General features: G+C 43.7%; 1 protein-coding gene across 5 annotated transcripts in view; it reads right to left on the reverse strand.

Annotated features, from left to right (window-relative positions):
* Window positions 1–26,542, reverse strand: part of ABAT (4-aminobutyrate aminotransferase) — a 61,299-nt gene extending 34,757 nt beyond the window's left edge. Inside the window, exons 1-3 of one of the 5 annotated variants that reach the window (XM_032983584.2) lie at window positions 12,302–12,491; window positions 11,335–11,534; window positions 2,740–2,865 (exon numbers count right to left, since the gene is read on the reverse strand). In XM_032983584.2, the coding sequence (XP_032839475.1) occupies window positions 2,740–2,809 (70 nt within the window). In that variant the 5' untranslated portion in view covers window positions 2,810–2,865; window positions 11,335–11,534; window positions 12,302–12,491. Of the gene's footprint in view, window positions 1–2,739; window positions 2,866–11,334; window positions 11,570–12,301; window positions 12,492–18,495; window positions 18,641–26,439 lie in introns of those variants that run through there. The other 4 variants (XM_032983586.2, XM_032983588.2, XM_032983587.2 and 1 more) reach the window with 4 other exon arrangements.
* Window positions 26,543–27,200: the final 658 nt, after the last annotated feature.

The following is a 27,200-nucleotide window of genomic DNA, read 5'->3' on the forward strand; positions in this document are numbered from 1 at the left end:
TGTAACACCAAGGTATGTCATCATTTCTCCAACATCAGCCGCCTCTCCTGGATTTCCTGGCTGTTACTGTACTGACAGCACTACGCAGGAGTCTTTGTAAAAGCAGATTAGGCTGGCTACTCAGTCTGTTGTTCTTATGTCACCCTTCAAATTCTAGCGAACTTTATGAGGCAAAACTATAAAGTAGATCAAATACATAAGGAAAATAAAACTGTGTCTGATTAAGGCTTATTTTTAAGGAAGGCATAAGGACTCCAAATACTTACAGGCTTCACATTTTTGGGGAAGATTTAAGCTATGTATTATTTTCATATGGTTTGCTTAGCTTTTGCATTTTGATCAACTTAAATTATTTTAATCTTCCCTTTCTAGTTAGCTTGCACTGTGTTAGTAATGAGAACTCTACAAACAATGGTTAAGTAAAAAAGATTCTCCAACCAGATGTTTATCTCTTGACCCATGTTCCTTAAAGGATTGAGAGCTTGAAATCCATCTTAATTAGAATTAAACACTATCTGCCATGTACAACTAGAGAAAAGGTTCCTAGAAATATTTTCATACCTTTGCTCCCACTTGTTTTACAACAGTGAATGTGCATGTGATTCTTTGCTGCAATGAATGCAAATTTGTCAACACCCTTCCTCTTCACATGCCCCTTTTTTTGTCAGTAACCAGTTTGTTCCATGCTCAGGACCAGCACAATGCTAACTCCCACATTTGCTTTAAAAAGCAGAAATAATCAAGGATGAAAAAAACCTTTCTGTAAATAAGTTTATTATAGATTCAGGCTGAACAGGATTATTGTGCTTAATGCACACACACAACTGAAACATGACAGCCCACAGATGTCGAGATTTCTACCAAGAGGCAATCTATTCTCTCCTCCTCTTCACCTCCATCACACCTTTGCAAACCCTGTCATTTCACTACTGACAGAAAAAAACATTAGCAGACCAAATGGCACCGCAGGATTTTTGTGGGAGTAATGTACAAGTCCCTTTTTTAGTCTGTAAAGCTCTGAACTTGAGTGCTCAAAAATACCTTGGAGGAGAGCACTCTGGAGCAGAGAGCTCCTGGATGTCGCCCTCAGCATTTCCTTAAAACAGCAAAGACTACCAGCACTGCAACCTTAGTTGGGGCTTACCAGAAAAACGGTCTGAAGCTCTGATTTTGCTACAAGCATCAGAGCCTTCTGCCTATTCTGTCAGCCAGGAATGTTGCAGGCTGAAAAACTGCCAGGATATGGTTCCTTCTGGTGAGGGGTTCTCCTCTTGCTCCATCCTGTCTAGCCTCTGGACACCCATGCCAGGCATTCAGGCCCAGCAGTCTCAGGTCTGTTATACAACCCGTAGCCAAGGCCCTCTATTCTTTGCTTCAATATTTCAGCAGGCTTTCCCACTTACAAGTTTCCTGAAAGCAAGGATGGATTAATGGAGCCCAGAGATGCTGTCCTTTCTTCTTGAAGATCTACACCCCCTCATTGCAATAGTGAGAAAGGAAGAGTGAATTAGTGCATCTGCCCTCCAGTGACCTCAGGTATCTTGCACAACTGCAATGTATTTGTCTTTGTGGTTGGGAAGCAGCATAGAAGCATGCAAGACACACAAGAGGGACAGGGAGCATTAAGTGATACTGAGATGACAGATTAGCTCAGAGGACTGACAACTAGCGAAGGCCTGGTTGCTGCAAGCACTTTCCCTTGTCCGCTATCAACCACACAATCACTGCTCTTGCACAGCGCAGATAATCAGTGCGTCATTCCCATACATAGAAGCACATCCTGTACTGAAACACTGACCTAACACTTTTCCAAGACCAGACTTTGTGTTCTTTAGCCAAAGGTCAGTTGCTCCCCAAAGTGTATTATTTAAACGGAAATCAATCACGTTTAAGTTTCTGAGCAAATGGAAGGGTTCTGTGTTTGTCTGGCAGTGGCAGAAGGAGAGCAATGGCACTGCAGAAGAAGGGCTGGAGAAGAGAAGAAACATTAATATTTACTCAATCACAGAAAAAGCCATTCAGCCATACTGCATTCACTATAACGGCACATGAACTGGATGCCAGGTCTTAGATTCTACACTGCTTTGTCCAACAAAGCCAACAGAAATTTAGTTTTCGTATGTATTTCACAGAGATTGTAGGTCCAGTGTACACATATACGTGCTAAATCACAATCTGGGGCCAAGCAAGAGCTTGACATTATACACTGAGGAGAAAGTAGTTTGATGTCACGTGGTAGGTTTTTATTTCACACTAGAGATAACTCCACGCAGAAACACACATCCCCAGAGAGGGCCATCTCTTCACATCAGTCACACAAAACCTCTCCCCAAGGGAAGATGGGCAGGGTCATGCTACATTGCACAAAGACAAAAAGTGGATGATTTTGATGGATGACTGTTTCATCTCTGCACCACATAACAACAGAAAGTTAAGAGCAGAGTTCCAAGGGCTGAAGAGCTTTGTTTCAGTTAGCTTGTTTACAGCACAAATGATTGACTAAATGAATTCTTGTTTGCAGAATTAAAAAAAAAAAAAATAACCCACAGCACCTTTGTGGGCCACTTCCAGTCTACAACTGCATCATTATCTAAGACACAGACCATCATACTCTTCAAGTTTTGAAAAATTCAACACCACCAGACAAACCTCAGCAATGCCTCAAACTGGAACGTTGTCCACTAGCACGAAGTGAACATTTACCAAATACAAAGCAAGAAAATACAGAAAACCACTTACCGAGTACAAGCAGTCTGGAGTTTTGCTGCAGGCAACAGGTCAGCTGTCGACTAAGCAACATTGATGCCATTTTATCTTTTCTTTATTCAAAAAGACTCAATCTTGAGAATTTTTCTGGATGACGTTCTGAAAAAAAAGAAAAACAAACGCTTATTCATGTCCCTATGGATGCAGCCACTATTACTGTGCCATTCATTTCCATCTCCCCTTTCACTAATTTCATTCCAAAGAAACTGAAAGCAGGCTTTGATGGATTAATGCTAATCTTCAGAGGAGTCTCAGGATTGAGACCCAAGTCTGATGCTAGGTCTTGTTGAGGCAAATGACTTCTAGGCTAAATCTGTATCTCCCATCTTTAGCAGGGCCAGGGGGTAAAGATCATTATCTGTTTCCCCTTGCTCTTCTCTACTTTCTCTATGTAGGTAGTCTGTTATTTTGAGTCATACTAAATTTATGAGAAAAATTTCATCTAATACAAGAAGACAGCAGGACAAGCATTAAGAAATAAAGGAAAATCAATCCCCTGAAAAAACAGTTTCTACCAAGTAATCCCATCTCTACGAAGACAGACTGTGAGAGCTGGGATTGTTCAGCCTGAAGAAGGCTCAGGTTGCATCCCATCAATGTGTAATAAATACCTGACAGGAGGCAGTAAAGAAGGAGCGAGGGTCACCCTCAGCAGTATCCAGTGACTAGATAAGGGGCAGTAGGCAAACACTGAAATACAGTAAGTTCCATCTAAACACAGAAAAAGCCTGGACAGGTTGCCCAGAGAGGGTGTGGAGTTGCCATGCTTGGAGATACTCGAAGCCCAGCTGGACATGGTCCCGAGCAGCCTGCTCTAGGGGAGGCTGCTTGAGCAGAGGGTTGGACCAGATGAACTCCAGAGGTCCCTTCCAACCTCAACCAGTCTGTGATTCCACCTCAGCTAGTTAAATATAAATGACCTTGTAAAGTCAAGTAGCATGAACAGTAAAATGACTCCTTTTTCACTAAGTATCACCTGTGCAGAAAGCCTGGCTGGAAGTTATAAACACATAAAACAGGTCATTGAATTATTATCCAGGACACAGGTTAAACGCAAACTTTACACTTACAAGTGTGGTACCCTGTGTTCTTTGTAGGACACTAGGGGCCCTTCTTTGCCTGTAGAGACTAAGCAGGCATTTTTCACCTCACTGGATGTCCCTCCACCCCCAGTGGGTGTAGACCATCTAGCAGCAATGGAACAAGGCTTGCAGTCCAAATTAAATGTCACTATTATCCATAAACCTCCTGGAAAGAACTATTAACAAATATGTTCTGAGAATAGAGCTGATCTTCCAGCAGAGATCACAGCTTACTGCTTACATCATTTCTATGCCATCAATAAAATATGCAAACAGATGTTGATGACTAGATGCAGGGAAGCAGTTGATCTGTTGCTGCCATGATGGGAAGTATCTCTCACCCAACACTAACATATCAGAAATTTAATTTCTGTATTGACTTTAGCCAAAATACCATTTGTTTTCCTTCACGCTTGAGCTTTTTCAAAATTGGCAAAGGAAAACAAAAGCCTCCTTGCCTATGGAGATCTATAAATTCATGGACCTGTTAATACTCAGGTACAAAGAAAATTCCCTGTGCCTTCCCAGACAACTGACATAGTACTTGGTTTCACTTAGCTTGCTCCGAGTTCAATTTAAAATTCAATTATTTTTAAATCTGCCAAGGTGAGCAAACACTTGCACATTTGTGTGCATGCTGGAAAAAACTAGATTAGCTTCGTAAGGTTTTGGGTCAGAAGTGTAGAGGGAATTAGTTAATTTTTTTCAGAAAAGAGTAACAACTTATAAGACAAGATTAATTTAATTCATTCATTATTTTTTCACTCTTTGCTTCTTTCTTTAGTTGTGCTAACTCTTGCACAATCAATGCATAAAGAAATATCCCAATACCATCAATTTCTTATGTTGTGACCATCCTCTAGCAAAAAACAAATGCAAGTAAGTCAGTGAGACTACCACTGTGGAAAAAAGCTGTTGGAAGGGTGAGTCGGCCCAGCACCTCTCACAATGATTAACTACCTTGATTGATATCCTCTGCTCAGAGCTATTTATCTGGTCTGTATTTCTGCAATCTACAACTCCCTCCGTAAGTCTGCTCTGCAAAGTATTACTTTCTAAAAGTCTCTAGGAGCCTGTTAAAAGTTAACATGAACACAGCTTTGCAGCAACTAACAAACGAAGCAGTGCAAACGTACCTACGACAGAAGGCTAAAGCAACCCACCGAGGTTCGCTTCGTCCTTCTAATCCCCGAGAGATCTTCCGTAGGTTTTGTGACCAAGTGACTAATCTACCTTTCCCACAATGTTGAGATGCCTCTTCACATACAAATCAAACATACCTCCAGTCACACTACATGGTTGTACCCACCAGTGTCCAGGTTTCCCTTCAGCGGCACCTACTCTTCCTTCCCTAGGTGAACCACTCCTAAATCTTTGCTCCCAGAATGTTATTTTACCCTTTACTTACATTTACTGTTTATCTGAAGTCCTTTAATAGTTAAATTACAGTATTCATAAAAGGCTCAAAAATGGTATTGGCTTTCTGAAATACTCCTAGAAAAAAAATTACTGCAAGAGGTTTAAAAATAAAGTAGCTTAGTCCCAATTATCCTTGACAGTTGTTATATAAAATGATTTACCGTCTTCTAGTCCTGAGTCTGAATAAATCCTGTAATATCACATGTGAGTATAACTAAAATCAACTTTTCCATCTCCATCATGCACACAAATATTCACAGGAGATCAGCTGATGTGATTAGTATATTTGTCTAAGCACATGTTATTTGGTTATCATCATAACCAATTGAATTTTGCCTCCACAATACATCTCTTGATCAATTACCGCTGGCCTAGCTTGTTCTAGCACTGCAAGCAGCTGCAGCACAGTTTGCAAGACAGCAGAAATCAGCTCTTGTGCACATGTCAAAACCGCAGCAAAGCCACACTCCATCACCACTGCTGCTCTGGAGCAACCACATACAGTTTCAGATTCTTTAAAATCCAGGCAAAATACATCCACCAGTTTCAGATATCAGACTCTAAAGGGCATGCGAAGGACAGTGTTTGGATTAGATGTGTGATTAAATGCTAGCTATCTTAGACCTCAAAAAAGTGAGACTCTTCCAGAAAAAGACATTCATAAAAGTCTTCTCTAATTATTATCTGTCTAATGGCAAGTGTCTGAGCCAGAGAAGGCCATTGTTACAGATGACTGTACAGAAGAGCTATTCTGAAGTGAATGTTCACTACATTAATTTTGCAGATATGTAAATATATTTGCATATATTGTTGTATGTAATTTTGCATTAAACACACGCCTTGGCAAATACAGTTTAAGTCACAGTCACGTTCTTTTAGTAAGAAAAAATATTTTCAAAGGGGAAGCTCAGTACAGTTTATTGAGCACACGAAGCAAGGATATGTGAAGTTTTTAAATGCATGCTGTGAAATTACATGTATTTTTTTTAAATATCAGCTCTTAAAATTCTGTACTGGGTGATTATTTCTGACAGGCAAAATTAGTTACTAGGAACGACAACAGTCATTCAGCAGCAGTAGCAGTAGCCTATTGTGAACACATAAAGACACATTGGTCCTGTGAGCTAACAAGATTATGTTTCTTATGGGGAACCCCTGGAAAAATAAGAAAAATTAGAGAGGGACCCTAACATTCAGGAGGGCTTGATCCAGATACAAGAGCAAAAACATACAGACTAGGAGTTTGTGTAACATTCTCACTTGCTAGCAGTGACACTAACACAGCGTAATTACCATGTTTCAGAGTGCAGCCTGCAAAAACCTGCCTCTGAAAGCATCCTTGGGATAGATGTAAAGGTAAAAGGTAAAACAGAAACACTGCAAGACACAGATGAGAAATCAGCACTGCAGATTTGCATCTTTTTCTTGCAACTCATGCCAGAGACACAGAAGCATGTTTTAAATTCATCGGGGGACATTCAGCTGTCCCTCAACTGCTTCAAACCCGTTTAACCAGGAACAATTAAGTGGTTTGGAAACAGCCGCACAATCTGCATGTGGCAATTACTCTATAAGTCTTCACAATAGGTATTTGGGGAGCAGGGAGGTAAAGGCAAATTCATTCCTTCTTTGCTGTTTTGCTTTGCTTGACTTTTCTATGATGTACAGCAGCGAGAGTATCATTGTACTGTGTGTTGATTGTGAAATTTAAAATATCTCAAACTATCTTTTAGTCCTGCTTGCTTAGATTCATCTCGGTGTGAAAACAGCACAAGTGTTCTTTGCTTTGGGAGCTGTGCAGGTCTGCGGGCGGGCGCAGGGCAGCAGCCCCCCGTCCCGAAGCTCTGCCACCCCACAGACGGCGGTGGCTGCTGCCCCTCTCAGTCGGGAGCCCCCAGGCACCGGCATCAGGCCTGAAAGCAAACCCACCCTCTCCACACCCCAGCCTGCCCTGGCAGCCTGGAGGTGAGCTGGAGAAGACAGTTTGCAAGGAGGGTGTTTCTCAGAGAGGTGAGAAGGCTCTCCACTTCTCAGCTCAGCGTGCTCTGACACTGCTGTTTTCTGCATCTGTTTTTTAACAGTGAAAGAAACTGCAAATTGAGATGCCAAGTCTGCTATAGTTCCTGTGACCAAAAAAAAAAAAAAGAATAACGTTAAAAAGCCTGGCAATACTCAAATAGATGTCCTGGAAGTGGGGAAACACTGCAAAGCTGGCTTTCTTTGTAATTAAAAGTTAATTTCCTTGGCTTCACAGGATAGTGAGTCCAACTACTATGACAGACCCACTGCGTGACAGAGCATTAGTGGTCCAGTTTTTTGTGTTGTTTATCTTCCATGAGCTCTTGCTTCTTCTTCTCTAACTTCCCCAGCGCTCCCATACCTGCACATCTGGGCTCTTCAAACAGCTTTTGTGGAAGAGAATCAGACTGGAATGTATCAGAGGCAAGCTGGAAAGAGTTTGGCTAATGGGGGCCAGGACATGGACACCTAAGAAGAGGGAGTCACAGACCTTGTCGCGTGAGCAGTGACTCGTACAGTAAGTCAGAGATGAAATAAGCAGTTCTGAAAGAGAAGAAAGATAAAAAGGCTGCCAAAACCGGAGCTGGATGGGACTGCAGCTTCTGAGCTGACCAGGGACAAGCTTTCCAGCCTCACTCATGCTGCCCATACCCTATCATCTCTTACTCTGCAACAGCCTGACAAGTTAGAAGGAAAAATCTTAACCAGTCCTACATTCTGCACCCCATAAACTCCTGAAAATCCCTTGTTACTCATTTTTATTATTTTCATCAACTTCAGGCAGACAGTGTGTGTCTAGGGCCCACAAAACAGAGTTGAAGAGCCCTGTCTTAAAAAGATAAGAAAATTCTAAGGCCGTTTGTTAAAGGAAGGCAAGTCTCCTGGTTTGCAGTGTTCATGAACAAGCATCTTTCATGACTTAGGTGATGCAGCTCAAGTATTTTACTTCTAAAAACAGCTCAAGTAGATCCCACGGTCTAGAATATCCCCACAATTTCACAAAGAAATAGAAGTATGGGTGAGGTGGAAGACAGCTGAGGCTGTCATCCATTAAACAAAATCATGCCCTTCCTTACTCTGCATTTGAGAAAGGGGCAACCTAATGCCATTGTGGTATCTACATAAAAAGATTCGATGTATACAGCACTCGCTGTTTGAAAATGCACTGCAATCACTAAGTACCACCCCACCTTCCTTTGGGGAGATGGGGAATGTCTACATCCAATAGATCAAAGCAGGAAAAAACTGAATGACTTAAGTTGTTATTGACAAAGCGCAGGGTGACGCTAGAAATCCTGATTTACTGCTTTAGCCACTTAAATGTAGTAAACAACAAAGTAAATAAAGCAGCCTGTCAGCATGTTGATGTATTTAACTGCAATTCACTTGGTCCCAGAAGCAGAGTTAAGAGTTCAACATAGACTATGTAGTTATGAAAGCCTGAGTGCACACAATGAAATACAACAGGGTTTTTTTTAAAGGTATAGTTCCAAAAAAAAAATTTAATTAGCTTATAACAGCATTTGAAAGAGAAGTTCGGCAGAATAACACTAAGAAATTCTAGTGATAGCTAGACTAAGGCTATCTCAAATCATCACGGGAACAGGAAGGTCCTGTTAAGAGACAGTTGCAAGAAAATGAGTATCCAGTGTTCACATAAGATCAGCATTAGATTTTTCCATCCAGCATCTATACAAACCCAGCACAAAACAAAGCTAAAACTCTCAACTTCAGGAAGAGCAGTACCTAGCACCATCCTCACGAGATGGCACATAGAAAGAAACAAGCTGCTCCTCACCCAACTTGGTCAATCAAAGGCCACAGCCTCATACTTGAAAAGCAAAGGTGGTTCCGAGCACCCCACAACATCAAGGTCACATACCAGGATCACTGCAGTGACTGAGACGCTCTGCAGAAGAGGTCTGCTGGGTCTACAGGACAACCCACACATCAAAAAGAGACCCCTGAGCACTCTGAAGCTCAACACTTATCTGGTGCAATTTCACAGGCAGCAGCCAAAAAAGTCAGTGCCAAGAGTGACTCTCACCAATGAATGGTGAGATTGTCCTTGGAGAGCACAGCTCACCAAGGCATTCACCAAGCAACACTGACAACAAAACAAGCAACAGCTATCTTCAAATGGAAACGTGTATCTACCACCAAAATGGATGCTGCCAGAAAATACTTTACAAGCTGACAGTTGCTTTTGCTGTTTATGCCTCTAATAACCTTAATGGCTTTGTGTAGAACAGGATGTAATTGGAAACTCCATGACTGTACTTAAGTTGTCAAGGACACAGTTGTCATAGTTACAAGTAAAGCTCAAGTGTCTATTATTCATGGTTGCTTATTTATTTATTGACACCAACAGGATCAAGCACTCCCACTACTGTTCAGAAAAATAGAAATGGGGAGACTGGTTTTGTCCTTCAAGTCTTGACAAAACAATAAATATTGCACTCAACAGTGTAAGTCTTCCCTCTTATCCTAACAAACTGGATTTTTGTACAGCTACCTTATCTCACTCCACATTCAGCTGGCATTCAAGTCAGTCTGTTCTGAAAACTGCAGCAAAAGCTCAAAGCAAGATGCAATGCATGAGACAAAATCCTCATGTGTACTTGGAAGTACCATACAGTATCCATCATGACATGGCAATACCTACCTGCCTAATCAGACCAACAATCAGAGCTGAACCAGCAGCAAGGATAGAACAGAAACCTTCTGTCCTTCCATCAAGTTTTAAAACTCATCTGCAGTCAGAAGTGTCATTAGACTCGTGTGTCCAGGTTCACCTCCTTAGTTGTCCTCTAAGCAGGGTTTAGTGGTTGGATATGAAAAACTTTTTTTTTTTTTTTAAATCTTTCTGCCATTGTCTCTGTTTTCCCTCTCTCCAACAAATATTAGACCAAGAAGAGACTCCTGATCCATAATCCAATAAATAAGAACAGGTGGGAATGTTGAGATTATGGCACACTAGGATTCAGGTGACCTGCTAAACTTTTGAGCAGCTCATTTTTGATTCAAGAACCTTTGGAACAGCTAAGTTAGGATATGATGTGCCTACCTCTTCCTGTGAAAAAAAATACATTGTCTCAGGAAAAGAAAAAATGGGGTCAAAAGAGCATCTGTTAGAAATTGGGCAAGTTCTAGATCCACAAATACCTACATAAATGGCATTACTGTATGTAAATGCTGATGAAAACCAAGCACAACTAAACTAATGTTAGCTAAAAAATTATTTTTTTATTCTGTCATTCCTTAATAGTTCCCACTGAAAAAAACTGCACTTTGATATTTCAGTGAACTTTACAGTGTGTTAGGCATAAGAACCTCTCTTCAAGCCTGCGTATTTTAAATCCATTATTTTAAATGCAGATGGCAACAACATATCCAAACCATGCCTGTTAATTTCCACACATTTCCCACACCAAAACAGTCCAGCCCTCAATGGGTTAAACACCTTAATTATGACACACCTGTGCTTTTCAGATTAGTTGCTCCACAAGCATTCTGCAGTACTGGAAAAATTAAAGTATTGCAGAATACCCTCAAGTGGAGTTTCATCCAAGAAAATCCAGTTATACTGCTTGTAAGATTTTATTCCTCAGCATCCTAAAACTGCCTCCTCAGAGGTCATGAAAACAGACAGATAAATAGCATAAAATAAAATGTACTGTAAAAGCACAATTTATTCTTCTGCTTCCTGAATTCATAAAATAGCTCACTTGGAGGCAGCCTGCACCAAACCAAGAGAAATGTTTTAAATGGGAGCAAGTGCTCTGATTTCTCAAGGTGACCCCCATTTCAGCTGGGGACACAGAAAAGCAAACGCATGCAGATTTCTTTTACAAGGGGTCCAGCAAACAAACGGGGGAACACCTAACCATGCCTATCTGTGACATGGCCGTTTTAATCTCCCACATGCCTGTGCAGGCATGGAGACACGCATTCCCCTCTGAACCGGGCGCGCGGGAGCAGCCCTGGCAGGCTCGGCCGGAGCCTGTGCTAACCCTCCCGCACGCAGGCACAAGGCAAAGGCACTTACATGACTTGGATGAAAACTGCCCGCTGCCAGCTTGCCGGCTGGAAACACCGTGCTCTCCTTCACTTTAGAGTCGGCTGCTGTCGGCTGCATTCATGAGAAATGCCACTGCTGTCAGCTCCCTCCAGAAGCCGCTCACGACTGCCAGCAGCGAGGACAGGCATCACCCAGAGGAAACCTCAAGCTGTGACCCTGCAGCTCAGCTGGAGGGAATGCCCCAGTTAAGGAAGGTTAATGAAACCAGCCCCTGTCAGCTATAGCCCATGCTCAGCCAAACCCAGTGGAGAGTAATATCCAACCCGCCTCAAACCGAGATCATCTGGCTCTGCCCATGGCTACTCCAGCACCTCCAGCATGTGTGCGGAGCTCATCGGCTCGGACCCCTGGGAGCCTGAGTTCACCTGAATACCTTCTCAGCAGGTTTCTGAAAATAAATTCCTGAGATGCAGAGCCAGACTGTATTGATGTTGGAAATGGCCCCTTCGTTTTCAAGAATTGTGGAAGATGAAGAACAGGCTTTGTCCTTAAAACCCTTCATTTTACTCTGGTTTGCAAATACCCCGACACCCCGGCACACAACTATCATAAATAACCTTCGTTCGGTTCAGTTCCTTCAGGTCGTGCACAGGCAGTACGACAGCCAGCACGCACCCCAACACCACCTCCCACCACACACTGCTCGAGACGCGGTTATGCAGAGAGAACAGCAGCAGCATCCCTTCAGGCCCGTGGGCCCAGGGAAGGCGAGCACAGGGTGCCATCGCCGAGGCAGGGATGCCATCGCCAGGTTGCCATGGTGCCGGCTGGCAAGAGGGAAGATACGCCAGGGCGCAGGAAAAGGCTGAGCCGCTTCTAATTTAAATCCCTGTGACAGCATTTCGGCCGAGCCACTGCACAGTTGCTGTGGCAACCAACGAGAGAAAAATCACAGAGGAAATCTGTAATTATTACAAGCAAGATGGTGACTTACCCACTTCAGTAATCAGGACATTAAAACGACTCGAGCAGAGGAAGGGGTGATCCCTGCCCCCCAACAGGCAGGGCTGCACTGCAGCAGGGAGCCAGGGGCCAGATCCTAGCTGTGGGACCTCCTTTACGCTCTCTCTCCCGTAGGCTCCAGCTGTGGGATGTGACGTTTTGGCAGGATGCTTTCCTAACTGCAGGATTTGAAACCTGCCCGAGGGGCTGCGACCAAAGTGTCTGCACCCACGTGCTGCAAGGAGGGAGATGAGTGAGCAGCTGGGTCCTCGGGGAAGCAGAGCGAGCTTGGACTTGTGCTGTCTGAGTTCAGCACAAGCACAGGGAGGCGTAAGGAAGGGTCTAAGACAGACAGAGGGAAGGACAGGTATCAGAAGCAAGCGGCAAGGACAGAAGATGCAATGCTTATAGGAAGCTGCTATGGTCCCTGGGAATTTTGCAAGTTCAGTTTGTGCTGCTGTTGCAGCACCATGCTTTCTTCTTCCACCTTCTCTCAGTGCAATAACAGAAGCAGCATTTATTCGGCTGGGGTGGATGTTGTGATTACCCAGCTAATACAGGAACGACAAGGGATAGAAAGTCGTTCAGGCAGACCAAACACACTCTGTAGGTCTCTCTTCATTGCAACCTTACTCAGACACAGATAATTTACACACCAACAGATATGACGCCAGCATCCACACAACCAATTTATATCCATTGCAGGAGTACGTGGTTTAAAGTCACCATGTTGTTCGACATAGCTCTTCTACACAAAATGGACAACTGATCACCATCCAGACAAACTGCTAATGAAAACACTGATAAAGAAGTGTATCAGACATGACTACCTCTGTTTTAGTTCCCTTCTCCTTTGCCATAAGACTGTGGCCTGGGATCCCACGTGAAGTGCTAGCAGCTGTCAAGAAAGGAGCCCAGACTGCAGTTGTTTAGAAGACAGATAGCGTATGTCCTGATTTCAGCTGCAATAAAGTTAATTTTCTTCCTAGTAGTTGGTACAGTGATGTGTTTTGGATTTAGGATGAGAATAATGTTGATAACACACCAATGTTTTAGTTGTTGCTCAGTGGTGTTTATACTAAATCAAGGACTTTACAGCTTTTCACACTGTCCTGCCAGCAGAGTGCACAAGAAGCTGAGAGGACAGCTGACCCAAACAAGCCACTTTCTGTCAAAGTGTTCTGTCCTATCAAACTGTCTTTGTCTCAACTCATGCGTTTCACTTTTCTGCTCCCCTGCTCAGTTCTCTCCCCCATCCCACTGCAGCAGAGTAAGCAAGTGGCTGCTTAACTGCCAGCTGGGGTTAACACATGACACCATATCACTCCCAAGTAACAAGTTGTTGATTTGATCCAAATTAAAGATTGAAGATGGTATCGCCTCATTTTTGTAATTTAAAATGTTATTAATTACATACACAGACTGCAAAAGACATTTAAACTGGCCTGTACTAGTTGCCAGACAGTAAAACAAACTGCTGATTCTAAATTGAAATTGTTCACTAGCTAATCTAACACCAAGAGTGCAATAATCCCATTCAGACAGATGGTTAGTGAAGGGACACATCATAAAGTAGAGGGGGAAGGGCTGATAAAAGTTGTAGGTATTTACACTCACCACATACAAAACATTCGATTCAAAGGCAATGCTTTGTATCAGTGATTTATTACTACACTTATTCAGTGAATAATCAGGACTACAGCTCCTAAGGGTGCAATTCGGGGAGATCGAGGTATGACAAAGAAATTCTTGTGCCTCTGCTGAGTGCTATCTTACATGATGTGACGCTAAACTCATTAAACAAAATTATCCTAGATGGAAAGTATTTCTTATTGTGAGGTGCTACAGTGGTACTATAACAATTTATAAAACAACATCATCTACAGACTCCAAACAGTGTCATGTCCCATCACACTAAGCTGCGTTATGTTCAACTGCGTGGAAGCTTATCCTCCAGAGAGAGTAATTCAGCAGTAGACTTTTATTTGTAGTGGATTTTTTTTTTGTTTTAACCCTTGCATCAAATGGCTCAACACTGAACTGTAACTCCCTAGGTAGGATGTAAGTACTTGCTGTTACGTATGGCTCCTTTCAGCCCCTTTGCCTACAGCACAGCCCCTCCGTATCCATAACTACCCTGCCTGGCAGGCTGCGTGTACAAAGAGGATGACAATGACTCCTGTAAGTCCTATCACAGTCCAGAATGCAGAAATCATTCTTATGTCAGCGATTTGAAGCAACTGTAACTGCTAAACACCTATTTAAGATGTATTAAAAATGTGCAGTTAACAAAACTGTGAATTGTAACAAGAAAGCTACAGACTTTCTTTTGATTTAATCAAGAAAACACTGGTAATAAGATCTAGTCGAATGCTCTGCCATTGGAAAGGACCGCCGACCACCCACAATAAGCATGCAATCTGAACTGATGAGCAGTTTTTCCAAGGAAGACTTGTTACACAATTTTTCACTGTTAGAAAATAATCTCCTGCTTTAGCAGAATCAAAAGCATGCCTTTCCACTGTTAGATATGATTTTATGTATCTATACTACATACACCCTTCTGAAATATATTAGAATGATACAAGGCAAAATGGGGATCAGATTCTGACCAGGCTGGTCCACAAGAGCAAGTAAATAGCACAAGGTTAGTATAAAGGATATTTTGCTTTTATGGAAAATATTGGAAGGTTTAATTATGTTATCAACTGCTGGATTTCACTGCAAATGATGGCAGATTCCTCCAGAAGCAACTCTATAGCCCTCCTTAATCCCTGTCTCACACTCTAGAAAGCATCTGCAATAACCTCTTTTAGGAAAAACAAAGCATTTCAAACAACGTGGAGCTACAGTACTTGAGAAAAATTCAGTATCCAGAAATAGCAGTTCTAGGGTAGAGACGAGATGTCAAAATCCTAAATGTCATATACATCTGCAAGAATTGGGAACAAAACACATTAGTATCACAGAGCAGAATGCAAGGCACACCAGGATTCTCAGCACCAAGTCCTAAGTCCTCCTTCAAAAAAGAGTTGTCACAAGACTAAAAAGCAGGATCTCAGGATTCCAAACTTGCATGAAGAGGAAAAGCAACATCCCTTGTAAGGGCTTGCCATGTTTAGAGAAGGAATAAAGCACCAACTGGAGTGTCAAATCAACTTTTGGGTACTGTGAGCAGTAGCAGTAATTACTAGGTTCACTTTAAAATGTATTTAAAAAGTCTTTCAATGCAGTTGGAAGAAAACATAAAGTAAGACTATAGAAATGTTGACCCCAAGTTAATTATAAAAATCTGAGCAAATAGTTTGCAGACAGAAGGATAAGAATCTTATTTGGACAAAAAAAATTACCATGAAGAACAAAACAGAAAATAAAAGGAAAGACTGGGATTGCTTAGCTTTGCAGGAAACCCAGCACACTGCAGTTCTTCCAACCTATGGCTAGTCAGAAGACTGCTTCCTATTGTAACACATTCAATAAAATTACACTAAGTGTACAGGGGTAGTTTTTCTTCTTTGAAAGAAGTAGAAAGCCTCATGAACACAGTGGAATTCACCATAATCAATACCACTAATATCCAGGGATTTCTTTTCGTGGGCAGTCAGAGGTTGCATATGTGCAAGGGCACACCTGAACTGCACCTGCATTACTTACAAATCAGTAACTGGTATAACACTCACACAGGGATCACACCTCCTCCCTCCCTGCCCCATTCTTCAGATGCCAACTACTTTAATTCCCATTAAACACGAGCACTTCTCATTCAGAAGGAGGAGTAAGAACTAAGCACAATTATTACGAATTTCTACTATTCAAAAGTCCTATTATTGTCTGTTTATTCAGGCAACAGATTAAAAATAGCAATTGAGCAGTTTTCAAAACAGTTTAGGTAACATAGGTTGTACACAGTGTTAATCAACAGACTCTGTGGCTAAATTCCCTAGTATGTTTAGAAAATTATTTTTGGGCTCCAGATGGTCAAGGAAACTAGAGTCAATCTGATTCAGCAAAATACATATTTCTTAAGTAGGTCCTTTTATTTCACTGGGCCCATTCACAAAATTGAAGATGTGAATGAGCCAAAGCACTGTTGAATTAAAAGCAAGGTAGAAAAACTGGTAACTGGAAGACTCACTGTAGGTTATCAAAATCTGAAACTTACCCACTAGGGAAAAAAACCCTATGTGGCTACTGCATAAATTGTACTTATTTACTCCTTAGATATTGCCTAGTTGACAAAAGTAATGAAGCTGCTTCATTACATTTCACACAAGTACTAAATACCTGGACACCAATTTGAGGAGGTAAATTAGACTTTAGTAAGTATGCTATCAGCTAAACTCACTGGTAAAGTCTCACTGAGGTATATCTATACTGCACCCATACTCTCACGAAAACACTGACATCCACATAAGTGACGGAGTGCTCTTCTTTCAGTCTGGTACACACAAGCTATGAACCACATGAATGTGAAGACTCTGTACGTCACATTTAGGTAGTTAAGAAGCGTTGGACAGTTTTGAAAAGGATGCTAGTACTGGGAAAATCTTCATAACAGTTTCTATTATGAGTTGAGCAAGTCCAGCTCAGTTGCTGGGGTCAGAGAAGAGGGACCTGGAATCAAGAAGCTGTTGAAGGAATTCTCGTGTAGCTGTGATACTCAGAGAGACTGCACAAATTGAGAGTGGGGACACAAACCCATAATATTATGTCAGCTGCTCTGGAATCACAGAAGATACCCACTATTTCCATTTCATAAAGGAGAAGGCCCATTGGACTGGAATTGCAGACAAGCTAAAAGCAGCAATGGAGAAGAACTGATTTTATGAATTTGGTTGAGAACCTTCTGGAATATCTGCTTACACCCACACTCCAAGCATGTTTTGAAACCTTGCGAGAAGTACCCCAAGCCAGCATCCATGCCACTACCAGCTGGTGTTCAGTGCCGCACACCGCACCTCCAGCACCAACTGTTTCAGAGCAGCTCTGTGCTGGCTCTATTAATTTCCAGCCACCAAGAGAGCCACTGGATGTCCTGCAGCTCCGCAAATATCCCATGAGAAACAGCCATGGGTGCTGCAAGGAAATATCATGCAAATATAGGCTGTAATGATAAAGTAACAAATCACCTGGTAATACCACTAGCCTGAGTGTGGTGGGACAGGTAGGAGATTGCCCTCTCTGTCAAATGCCACAAAAATGCTGTAACAAGGGGAGAGAAAGGCATCTTAATGTAAGTGTAAGCTGTCCAGTGGCATGGGGCAGCAGCTATCCTCTCTTTTTGCACTGTCATACAAGCCTGCCTCTATTAAGTGACACTATTGCCACAAAGGCACTAATAGACTCTAGGAATGACTGCCGTGTCAGAGATCAAGGTAAGTCTATTGCCGCTGTGATTTTAAACAGCTCCCCCAAGTTACACCAGGATGAATAGAGTCAGCATGGCATAAGGAGCTAGTAGTTATGTTAAACAACTTGTTTATTTATTTAACAAAAATCTGTTAATGGAAATACTTATCTTTCTAAGGATAACTCATGAAAGTAAGCAGCGCTAGCACAATGGGACAGAAGAGAACTTCCCTTCAGACTACTGTCCTCCATCCTCCTTCAGTGGTATTTAACCTCTCAAGAGGCCCCAAGAGAGCACTGCCATAGCAGCTCAGAAAAAGACAAAAAAAAAAGGCAAATTTTTCTTCTCCTTCATAAAAATCAGGGTTTCACCAAATGGGTGCAACTGCAGGATTTATCAGTAATCAGATAATTCTTCACAGAAGTTACTAAATCACGTGCTTTGTTAGCCTTTACAATCAGTGTGTCAGTATTATCTTAAGCTTCCCCTTTTCCCTCTTCGCTGTTAACTAGGGACAGTAGCTGGAACAGATAACCAGAGAGTGAAGTTTCACAACAGATGAGAGGAATGCAGCTGCAAGCCTGCAAAGCTTGCTTACCAGCCAGAGCAGAGGATCAGTTATGCAAGGCTGCATATGGATTTTGACCAGATGTAACAAACAGTCCCTTTCTCCTCCCTTTTCCATTCAGACCAGTAACATTGGACCCGTGAGCTGTTTCCCATCATTTATCAGATCACTCTGGAGCATGATTTCCCCTGCATATTTTCTAGAAAAAAAAAATACACCTTATGCAAGTGTTGCATCGAGAAATTATGTATGATGTCACGCAACCAACCTTGGGTTTGCGAGGGTAGTAGCATCTTCTTAGCCTCTTTTTTGAAGAATTCCACTTTCATCTAGCTCTCCTGTCACCTGCATGGCTCACTTTCCCATCCACACCAGAGAGATTCCCAGTTTGGAGAAGAGACATCACCAAACGCTTCACAGTGTCCAGCGTAGTCACAAGTTCAGCTCAAAGAAAAACTGTACTGCAAACAAGGAGCGTGAAGTTCACCTGAGCAAAGCTCATCCTCTGCATTTCTACCTCCACCAGCACATTCTGATTGTGTAATCCTATTTCCCTCTCCAGGAAGCTGCATTGCAGCAATAGCTGTGGAGCAAAAAACAAGGTGTGCTTTATACTGGAGCCAGGACAAGAGAACATTGAGGTGGATGGCAGCATGGTCCATAGAGGTAAGACACACCCCTCATGCCTGCCGCCCGGACCGTTGCTGTCAGTATGCTCAGCAGTGTGCTTCACCTGAAATGATGAAATCAGTAAGGACTCAGAAGTCATGGCCTCTAGCCTGTCTGCAGCACTATGTGGCAGGATTACGCTCTGGCCTGTTGCCAGAAGGCACCTGATGCCTGAAATCTGTCCTGTCATGCCAGAGCAGTTTGCTTTGGTTTCTACACAGCTTTTTAACCTGCCATATTCTCAAATTTCCACTGAGGCAATCATTTATTTCATCAGATTTACACAGTGAGCAGTTAAAAATGCTTCAATAAAAACTTACTCCCTCCATCCTACTCCCAGTGTCCCAATTTTTTTTGGTGTACGTGGTAATACTAGTATCGAGCAAGCACCTGGAAAAAAAAAAAAAATGTCATTCACACCAGCTGCGGAAAGAGAGGTGACAGAGAAGAACAAGATGGCTGGTTCCCATTATTTGGCATCTAACATGAAGAATGCCTGACAGAGATTTGGAGGAAACATAATACAAACAAAAAATATGACTGCTAATAAGTTGCACCAAGCTTAACTAAAATACTTTATATTATTTACGTTACTTATTCACATTTTTGTATTACAGCCAGACCAATTTAAAACATGTGAGTTGATTTCAGTTGTGTTTACTGTCAAGGGATGCTGCCAAGAACCTCTGCACACTATCCTTTGCTAAAAGAGGAAGCCAAAATTGGCATGCTGTTGTAATGTTCAAAGACTTTAATCAAGATTGAGTCTGATGCGATACAAATACAAATGAGGGGTATTATTCTCTCCTCTCCCTGAAAACAGCTTTTTTTTTTTTTTTCCCGTTTTCCTCAGTGACTTCTGCAAGCCTATATTCAAGCATTACTTCATTCAGAAAGGAAAAGTGCTGGAACAGTAAGTGGTGACATCTCTTGTGAAAAAATCTGTAGGGTTGTTCATTTGCTGGGTAGGAAGGAGGAGGAGGAAGGGGAGATTTAATACAAATATTACAGGCAAGAAAGCCAGCATGAAATCATCCAGCACTGGGGTACAGATTTTCATCAAGAGCTTGCTGCCTTGGGCTCTGCCTGGTATAAGGCTTACAGGTGGAAGCTAGATACTTTAAAATTGGGAAAAACATCAAAAATAGGACATCATGAAAACATTGTCACTAATTTATACCTTCTCCCAACACTCACTGTTTTGTTCGGTGAGGAACCAGTGATGAAACCAAGGTTACAAGGGGAGGAAAAAAACAAAAGCCATCAGACCCCTCCCCTCAACAAACAACTAGAAAGAAAACCTTGTTCTGGAAATCCACATCTTGGTAATACTCTTCCACACCCATAACTATATCACAGTTGGATGTGGAATAATGGCTAGAAGTCACAAATGGCTTCCTAGCCATCCAACTGACCCACGAGTAACCTGTGCACTCCAGGCTGAGGTGCCCGCTAACGTCACTGGCAGGACAGCGCCGCTCCGCACTTTTTCTTTCAGTTTACCCTGCCCACCCTTCCAGCTTCCCTTTTTCCACACAGGTCTTTTATCCAACTGGTTAGTCTATGTTCTGCTATAGCTCCTACAGATCTATAGAGGTCTTCCAGTCAAAAGCTTTTGTTTTCAGAGCTGACAGGTAGGACTAAGAGTCCCTGAAAGAGATCCAAGACACAGATCAACACCAGGGCTGGAAAGCTATGTGGGAAGACCAGTAGAAATAGAGAGTATGTCATGCTGGCATTGCGGGTAGGCTAAAAGGCTTCAAGAAAGAAAATGTGGTCCTTGAGATGTGCAGATGGCAGAGGAGATGGAAAGAAATGGGAGAAAGATGGGCCGATCCTGACGCCAGGATTCATGCTCACAAACATGGCTGATACTGCTGTGAAAGGAGCACTGTCAGTGGGGAATGCAGAGCAGACTTTGGCACAGGAACCTAAATCCAAATCTCTCAGCTGACTCAGTGAGAAGTATCTTAAGGAGTCAGCACAAAATACAAATGTGCTATGAACCAAAGGAAGCATATGCAGGGTTCTTCCACAGCAGCAGTCTCCTCCCATGGCTAAGCAAGAGTCTTCTGCCCTGGAGGACTGTATCTCAGGGATGCACTCGCAGTACCATCGCCCGCCAAGCTGGGCTGGGAGAGGGCACGCTGCCGTACCCCAAACAGGCCAAGGCTAAATTGGATTCTACTAGTGAATTTTAACAGGTGCCAGGTAAGAATTGCTCAAAGAGTGACTGTTCGGTGTATTTGCTGTTATCCAGATAATTTTCTGCTGCAGATCTAGCTAGAAACATATTCCAAAAGAAAAAAAAAAAAAAAAAAAAAGTACTTGAGCTATGCCAGGTTTCAAACTCCAGGCATTTTGAAGACATTGCTAAAAAATTCCTAAGTAAAATAGGATTATATATGGGTACAACAGTTGCAAAGCAACGTATTCTCACTTGTAAAATTTAAACCAAGCTTTGCTTGGGGATGGCAAAGAAAATTCTGTCTGGAATAAGGAATGTTTTCAAGTGTTCAAGATAAGGAAAGCTGGAGACAGGTTTAGAAGCTGTTTTACTCTCAGAATTATAGATGTACAGATAAACCAGTAGTTTGGCACTTCATCCTGTCACCCAGAGTGCACTTGAGACATACTGACTTTTTACATGAAATCTTTAGCAAGCTGCATTACTCTAAACTGCCCCCAGAAACACCATCAGAATTAGATTTTGTTTAAACTACTCAGTTTCACAAGAGTCACAAGAAGATAAACACTTCTTAGAGAGCACCACTCCCTGACAATGCCAAGTTGTATTTCAGTAAAATCATAAAATCTAAATGGGAAACTCACCAAGTCTGAAGCTTTATTGCCTTTAAAGTGCCTTATGCCTTGACACAGAAGGAGTTATATATTACAATTACTTTCAGCCAGAGGCAAAAATAAGTTTGATACAGTACAATATAAGCACTCATCTACACAATTTTCTCCTGCCTTAAAACTGAGAGAGATTCACTACAATAATTGCAGCAGACAATATAAAAGGGAATCACTTAAGTTTGAATAACTAAGTTCACATTCCTGACCCTTTTCTTCAAGCTGGCAGCATTCATTTACTAAAGGCAGCACTTTTAGTAGAGTGGTTTTAGTGCTTTCTCACATTAACCAGAACAGTGCAGCTTTATAATTTTTTAAAAAGTAAGTTCATCAGTAGGGCAGACCTGTGTCCTTGAGACTGCAGGCATCAAGCTTTCCGAAGTACAGCTTCAGGAGCGACTGCAATATACCTTCACAAAGGCAGCTAGTGAGATCAGCTCCTAGCTGGTGCAGTAAAATAATTAAATGACTATCCAGCCCAAGTTAGAACATGTATTCATATCCTCAACCGAATTTACAACTGTAGAACCTGCCACGCACAAAATGCGTTAACACTCTAAAACCACAAACTAAGACAGAAGAACAAACCTCTTGCTGCAAAAAGTAGGATTTATTTTCAAAAGAAAATCATACTCTCTGAAAATGTTCACTCTGCTGCAAATAGACATACCTCCACTGGACAGCAAGACAGACAATCTTCTTCCCTATGACCGAGAACTGCAACACATAAGCAAGGTTCCTACCTGATTCGTCTGCTAAATTTCTAGTATCTGGCTAAGAGATGGGAAATGAACAGTAAAATATTTTGCAAAGGGAAAGACAAACAATCTAATACAAGGATGCAGTCCAGAACCCTACTCCCACAGATCAGAAAAGAGTCTGAAAGCTACAGAAACAGTTTAGGACAATGTTCTCTGTTTTGTACACTTTGCATGCTTTGGAAAAACCCCGGGAATACTGTTATTTTTGCACAAACACCATGTGGTTAGGAAAATACACCTTCTCTATTTTCCTGGCCCATAGCCGTCCTTTCAGGAAACACGACTGTGATCTGATAAAACAGATCACAAAATTCAGAAACAGAGAGGGGACAGAGATGTATGGCTTTCAAGCCACAGAGAAGTCACTGGTAGAATTATCTGCTTTAAGTTGGTAGCAGCTCTGACCCCTAAGGTAACCTCTTCTTTCCATAAAGGAATTGGAAAGCAGATTGGTCTGCAAGAAGAATAGGGTGTTTTCAGCCTCCTGTATGATAAATCTGTTACGTAAGTTTTAAAGCATATCCATCCTTCCATAGGTGGTAGGCCCACACTGATAATTATCTGTGTAGTGTATTCATGGTCTTTAAGCCGCATTGCTCCTGATGTGTCATTTTTACATTACTTACAAATATTTCCACAGCTTCCTACATGTCAGTACTAGCTGCTCTCCTTCTGATGGAATCCAGCTCTTTTCTATTACTTACTCTTTCAAATGGGATAAGATACTTCACTGTTTGATTCAGACTTATCATTATGCCTGAAAAACTGTTAAGAACTTTATATAAAGAACTGTAAGAGTAGGCACTACTGGAAAAGCCTGCTTGAACAAAAACAGTGCTCACAGATTGACAGTTTTCAACATACAAAAAGAAATCAAATAGTCTTTAAAAACAATAAAGAGGAGAAGTGTCTTCCATGAAACAGAACTACCCCATCAAGACATATTTTTCTTCTCTCTGCTCCCTCTTGCAAATGCAAAGCCAAGAGCAAAGTAGATTCATCTAAGTTCAGAGAGTCATCATTTGATTAAAAGTTTCTGATATAGAGCCAATACAGTAAGATTTTAGGATAAAACAGTCAATGCTATACTGTTCATACAGTACACACGTGTGCCACCATTAAACAGCCCTTTTTTCTGAGACATTTCCACAACCTGTTGCCATTTGGTTAAGAAAGGAAAGGAATCTTTATTTGTACTTGAAACAGCTAAAAATATTTCAAAGTGCTTGTGGAATGGACTCTAAATCCTAGAAGTCATAAAACAGAGCTGGGAAGCCAAGAACCGGATCAAATTTGTCTTAGATCAGTTGTGACATCTTCCTAATTCTGTGAAGCCTGACATTATAATCACTGAAAGTATGAAGTTAAACAGTAGTAGAGGTGTATGTCATGAGGTAACTTGAGCTGCTTTAATTCAGGCCCAGTGATCAGAGCACAAAGCAGGAACACACACTGCAGTTCAAGTTAAAACTCAGAGGGCAGGAGTTGTCCCTGTAAGCACACAGGCAAGGCTGAGACCCGTGTGGTTGTACCTACGCACACAGGCAGCTACTGCTAGGCTGCTGACAAATACAGCTGTGGGGGATACCAGGCACTGTACAAATGGTTCAGAAGCTTCACTGTTAAGTACCATACAAACCAGACAGAGCAAGGGGAACCACCTGGAAACCTCTAAGCTGTTGGCAGGTGCAGCAAGAACTGGGTTAGATGACTATACACACAGCCTGTGAGCATCTTAATTCCTCTCTGCTTCTGAAAGAATCCAGATCAGGACATTTTCTTTTTCCAATGACAGCACAGCTGCCAGCAGGACACCTACTGATTTGCTTGGCGTTTATCTGCATGCTGTGCTTGCTGCCTCCTGGGCAAAAATACCCAATTTTATCCACTTATTTCAGTTTACTTTGTATCTGGATGCACAAGGCACCTCACTGTACAGTATAGCTCTAAACCTAATTATTCCCCCCATGCATTTTACAAGCAGTCAGCTTGTCTGATAACACCATACGCTTACAGACGCAGGTCTCCATTATCTGGGGATGTCTGCATCCCAGTCTTTTGCACTCCAAATTGTCCAAGAGGTACAACACAGTGTAATGGCAGAGCACTGGCTGACCTCAGACATGGAAGACCTGAACACTGATCCCGAGTCCAAAGGCTACCCAGCAGGTTACTTGCAATAACAGCTTTCTTTCCCTGTATCTATTTCAGTTTCCCTATCTGTATAGTCAGTCCAGTGATGTTTATCTCATTGATGAAGTGCTTTAAATGCTAAGGATAAGGAATGCTATGACATCCAGGTATTTTTTTCATATGCTGTGCTTTAGAACTGTGAGCTATGATCCAGCACTTGAATCACTGACCTCCAAGACTGCATATGTAACTCCAGTCAGAGCAAACAAACTGAGCCCAGACACAATTTGCCCAACACTCACACTACTCAGGTATACAGAAAGACCAATTACAGTAAGAAAAAACCCAGTGCAAGAAGAGCTGCAAAAAATGTCCTCAATTCCATTTATAATACAATAATCAGACTATAAAAGGATTCAATAGGTAATTTCCTCACTGTAGAGCTTCCAGAAGGTAACACTACTAGTACCCTCCTTTTATACCAGTTGGCTTTCATCCTTTACTGAACTTCCTGCCTCAAATTATAGGAGCAAAGACTATTTCAAGAACCAACACCTATGAGCCATGCCTTTGAACTGCAGGGCAAAATCCAATTTTTGTAAGCTTGCACATTCATTACTGATTACAAAATTACTTGGAAATCTCCCACAATAGCTCAGTTTCTTTGTATATCATTCCCTTCACTTTATTTTATAAACAAGAAAGGAGAATCACAGAGGCGAAAGCCAAGCCAGGCAAAGGCAAAGCTCTGGCTAAAGTGCCACACACTACTTTAAAGTACAAATGAAGGAAAATGGAATGAAGCCAGGGAGGTCTCAAAGCAAAGCCTTGGGTACATAGCTTGGGTTCTGCATCACAAGCATTTGCTGGAGAACAGGAAACTGAAAAGAATCGGTGAATCTCAGCTGGAAGTGCAGCAGCAGGCCTCCATAAACACCGTTATTGAAGATTTCCCCTCAGCTGACTGCAACTTACTAAGAAGGGGAGAGCTATATGCAAAGCCAACCGTGTTTTCCCCACGGGATGCATACATCTTCTCACGGGTGTTATGCGCTCGCGTTCCCTTCCCTTCCCCTTACCACCCCAGCAGGTCTGTGCCGGGGTCCGCCTGTGTGTCTGTGGGGCAGGAGCCCGCAGGGACAGTGCCGCCCGGGGGGCGCGGGGCACTGCCCACACCGCCTCCTCACCCGGCGCATCGCACGGGTGACAACAAACCCTCCCGCCGCGGCCGGTCCCCGCACCTAGCGGGAAGGACTGCCGCCCGCGCCCTGTCTCCCACTCGCGGGGTCCGACAAAAAGAGGTCCCCGCGAGGATGTCAGCACCCCGAAAGCTGGCGGGAATACGAACAGCCCCCCTGCGGCACCCGGCACCCCCGCGGCTCAGCCCCCACGGACGCGCCAGCCTCGCGGAGAGGCCACGGCTGGGTCCCCTCAGCGACACCCCCCTCACGGCAGGGCAGCCCTCGGGGACGGGGACAGCGGCGGAGGGAAGCCCGGCAGCGGCTCGCCGCGGGCAGGCAGCGAGGGCAGCCTGCACTCCTTCCCCCAGCGCGACGTGGGGCTCCCGGCGAGCAGGGCCACGCCGCTCGCCGGGAGGGGGGCGGCCCGGCAGCCTGAGGGCTCCCAGCTCCGCGGGGCCTACGGGAGTCCCGCTCGCCGGGCAGGAGAGCCTGGCTGAAAGCTTGGGGGGGGGGGGGGTGGGGAGGGCGGGACGACGACACGCACGACCCACGCAGGCCCCTTCTCCCCCGCCCCGAGCGGCCCCGGGCGCGGCCGCCGGTCCCGCCGCTCACCGGGAGGTGCGGGGCTGCGTCTCCTCGCGCCGCCGCGCCGGGCTAGGCACGCATCGTCGCAGGCCCCCTCGCGCGCTGCCTGCAGCCTGCGCGCCCCCGCCGCCGCCCGCCGCAGCCAATCCGCGCCGCCGCCCGCAGCCCCGCGCCCCGCGCGGCCAATGGGGAAGTGCGGCGCGGGCTCGCCCCCGGAGGGGCGGGTCTGGAAAGGGGGTGGGGGCGGGGCCTGGCCGCCCCGGCCCTTGCCCGCCGGAGCGAGCCGGGACCGAGGGCAGGGGGAAGGTCTGGGGCGAGCGGCCGGGCTGGCCCCGCCGCCGGCCGGCACGGGAGGGACGGGGCTTCTCCCGCCCAGGGTTTCAGCCCGAGCCCCCGCTGACGCTCGGACGCACCGCTGCGGGCGGACCCGACCCATAACCACCGTCACGGCCCACCCTCTTAGAGCAGAGATCACGCACGCTGGGCATTGGTCACATCGGGCAGGGAAAACGAGAAACAAAAATCCTGTTGCTGGCACTCGCAGGTAATTTCCTCTTGCAAAAGGAGCTGCCAGCGCTTCTTTTGGGTGGCTCCGCTTCATTCCACTCTGCAGGCCATCCGAGAGAAGGGCAGGGGGTCTATCTGCTAATCGCGATGGGAACCTAGGCCTGCACTGGCACGGTTCACAAAGACCAACTGCCCTTTCTTTATTTCCCAAGATCTACCTGCAGCCACTTGGAACATATGTAATTCAGCAAACACAGCAACAGGAAAAGTCATTTGGGCTT

This window comes from Tyto alba, unplaced genomic scaffold (assembly GCF_018691265.1).
Source record: "Tyto alba isolate M040663 unplaced genomic scaffold, T.alba_DEE_v4.0 Super-Scaffold_28, whole genome shotgun sequence".
In the NCBI taxonomy this organism is placed as follows: Eukaryota; Metazoa; Chordata; class Aves; order Strigiformes; family Tytonidae; genus Tyto; species Tyto alba.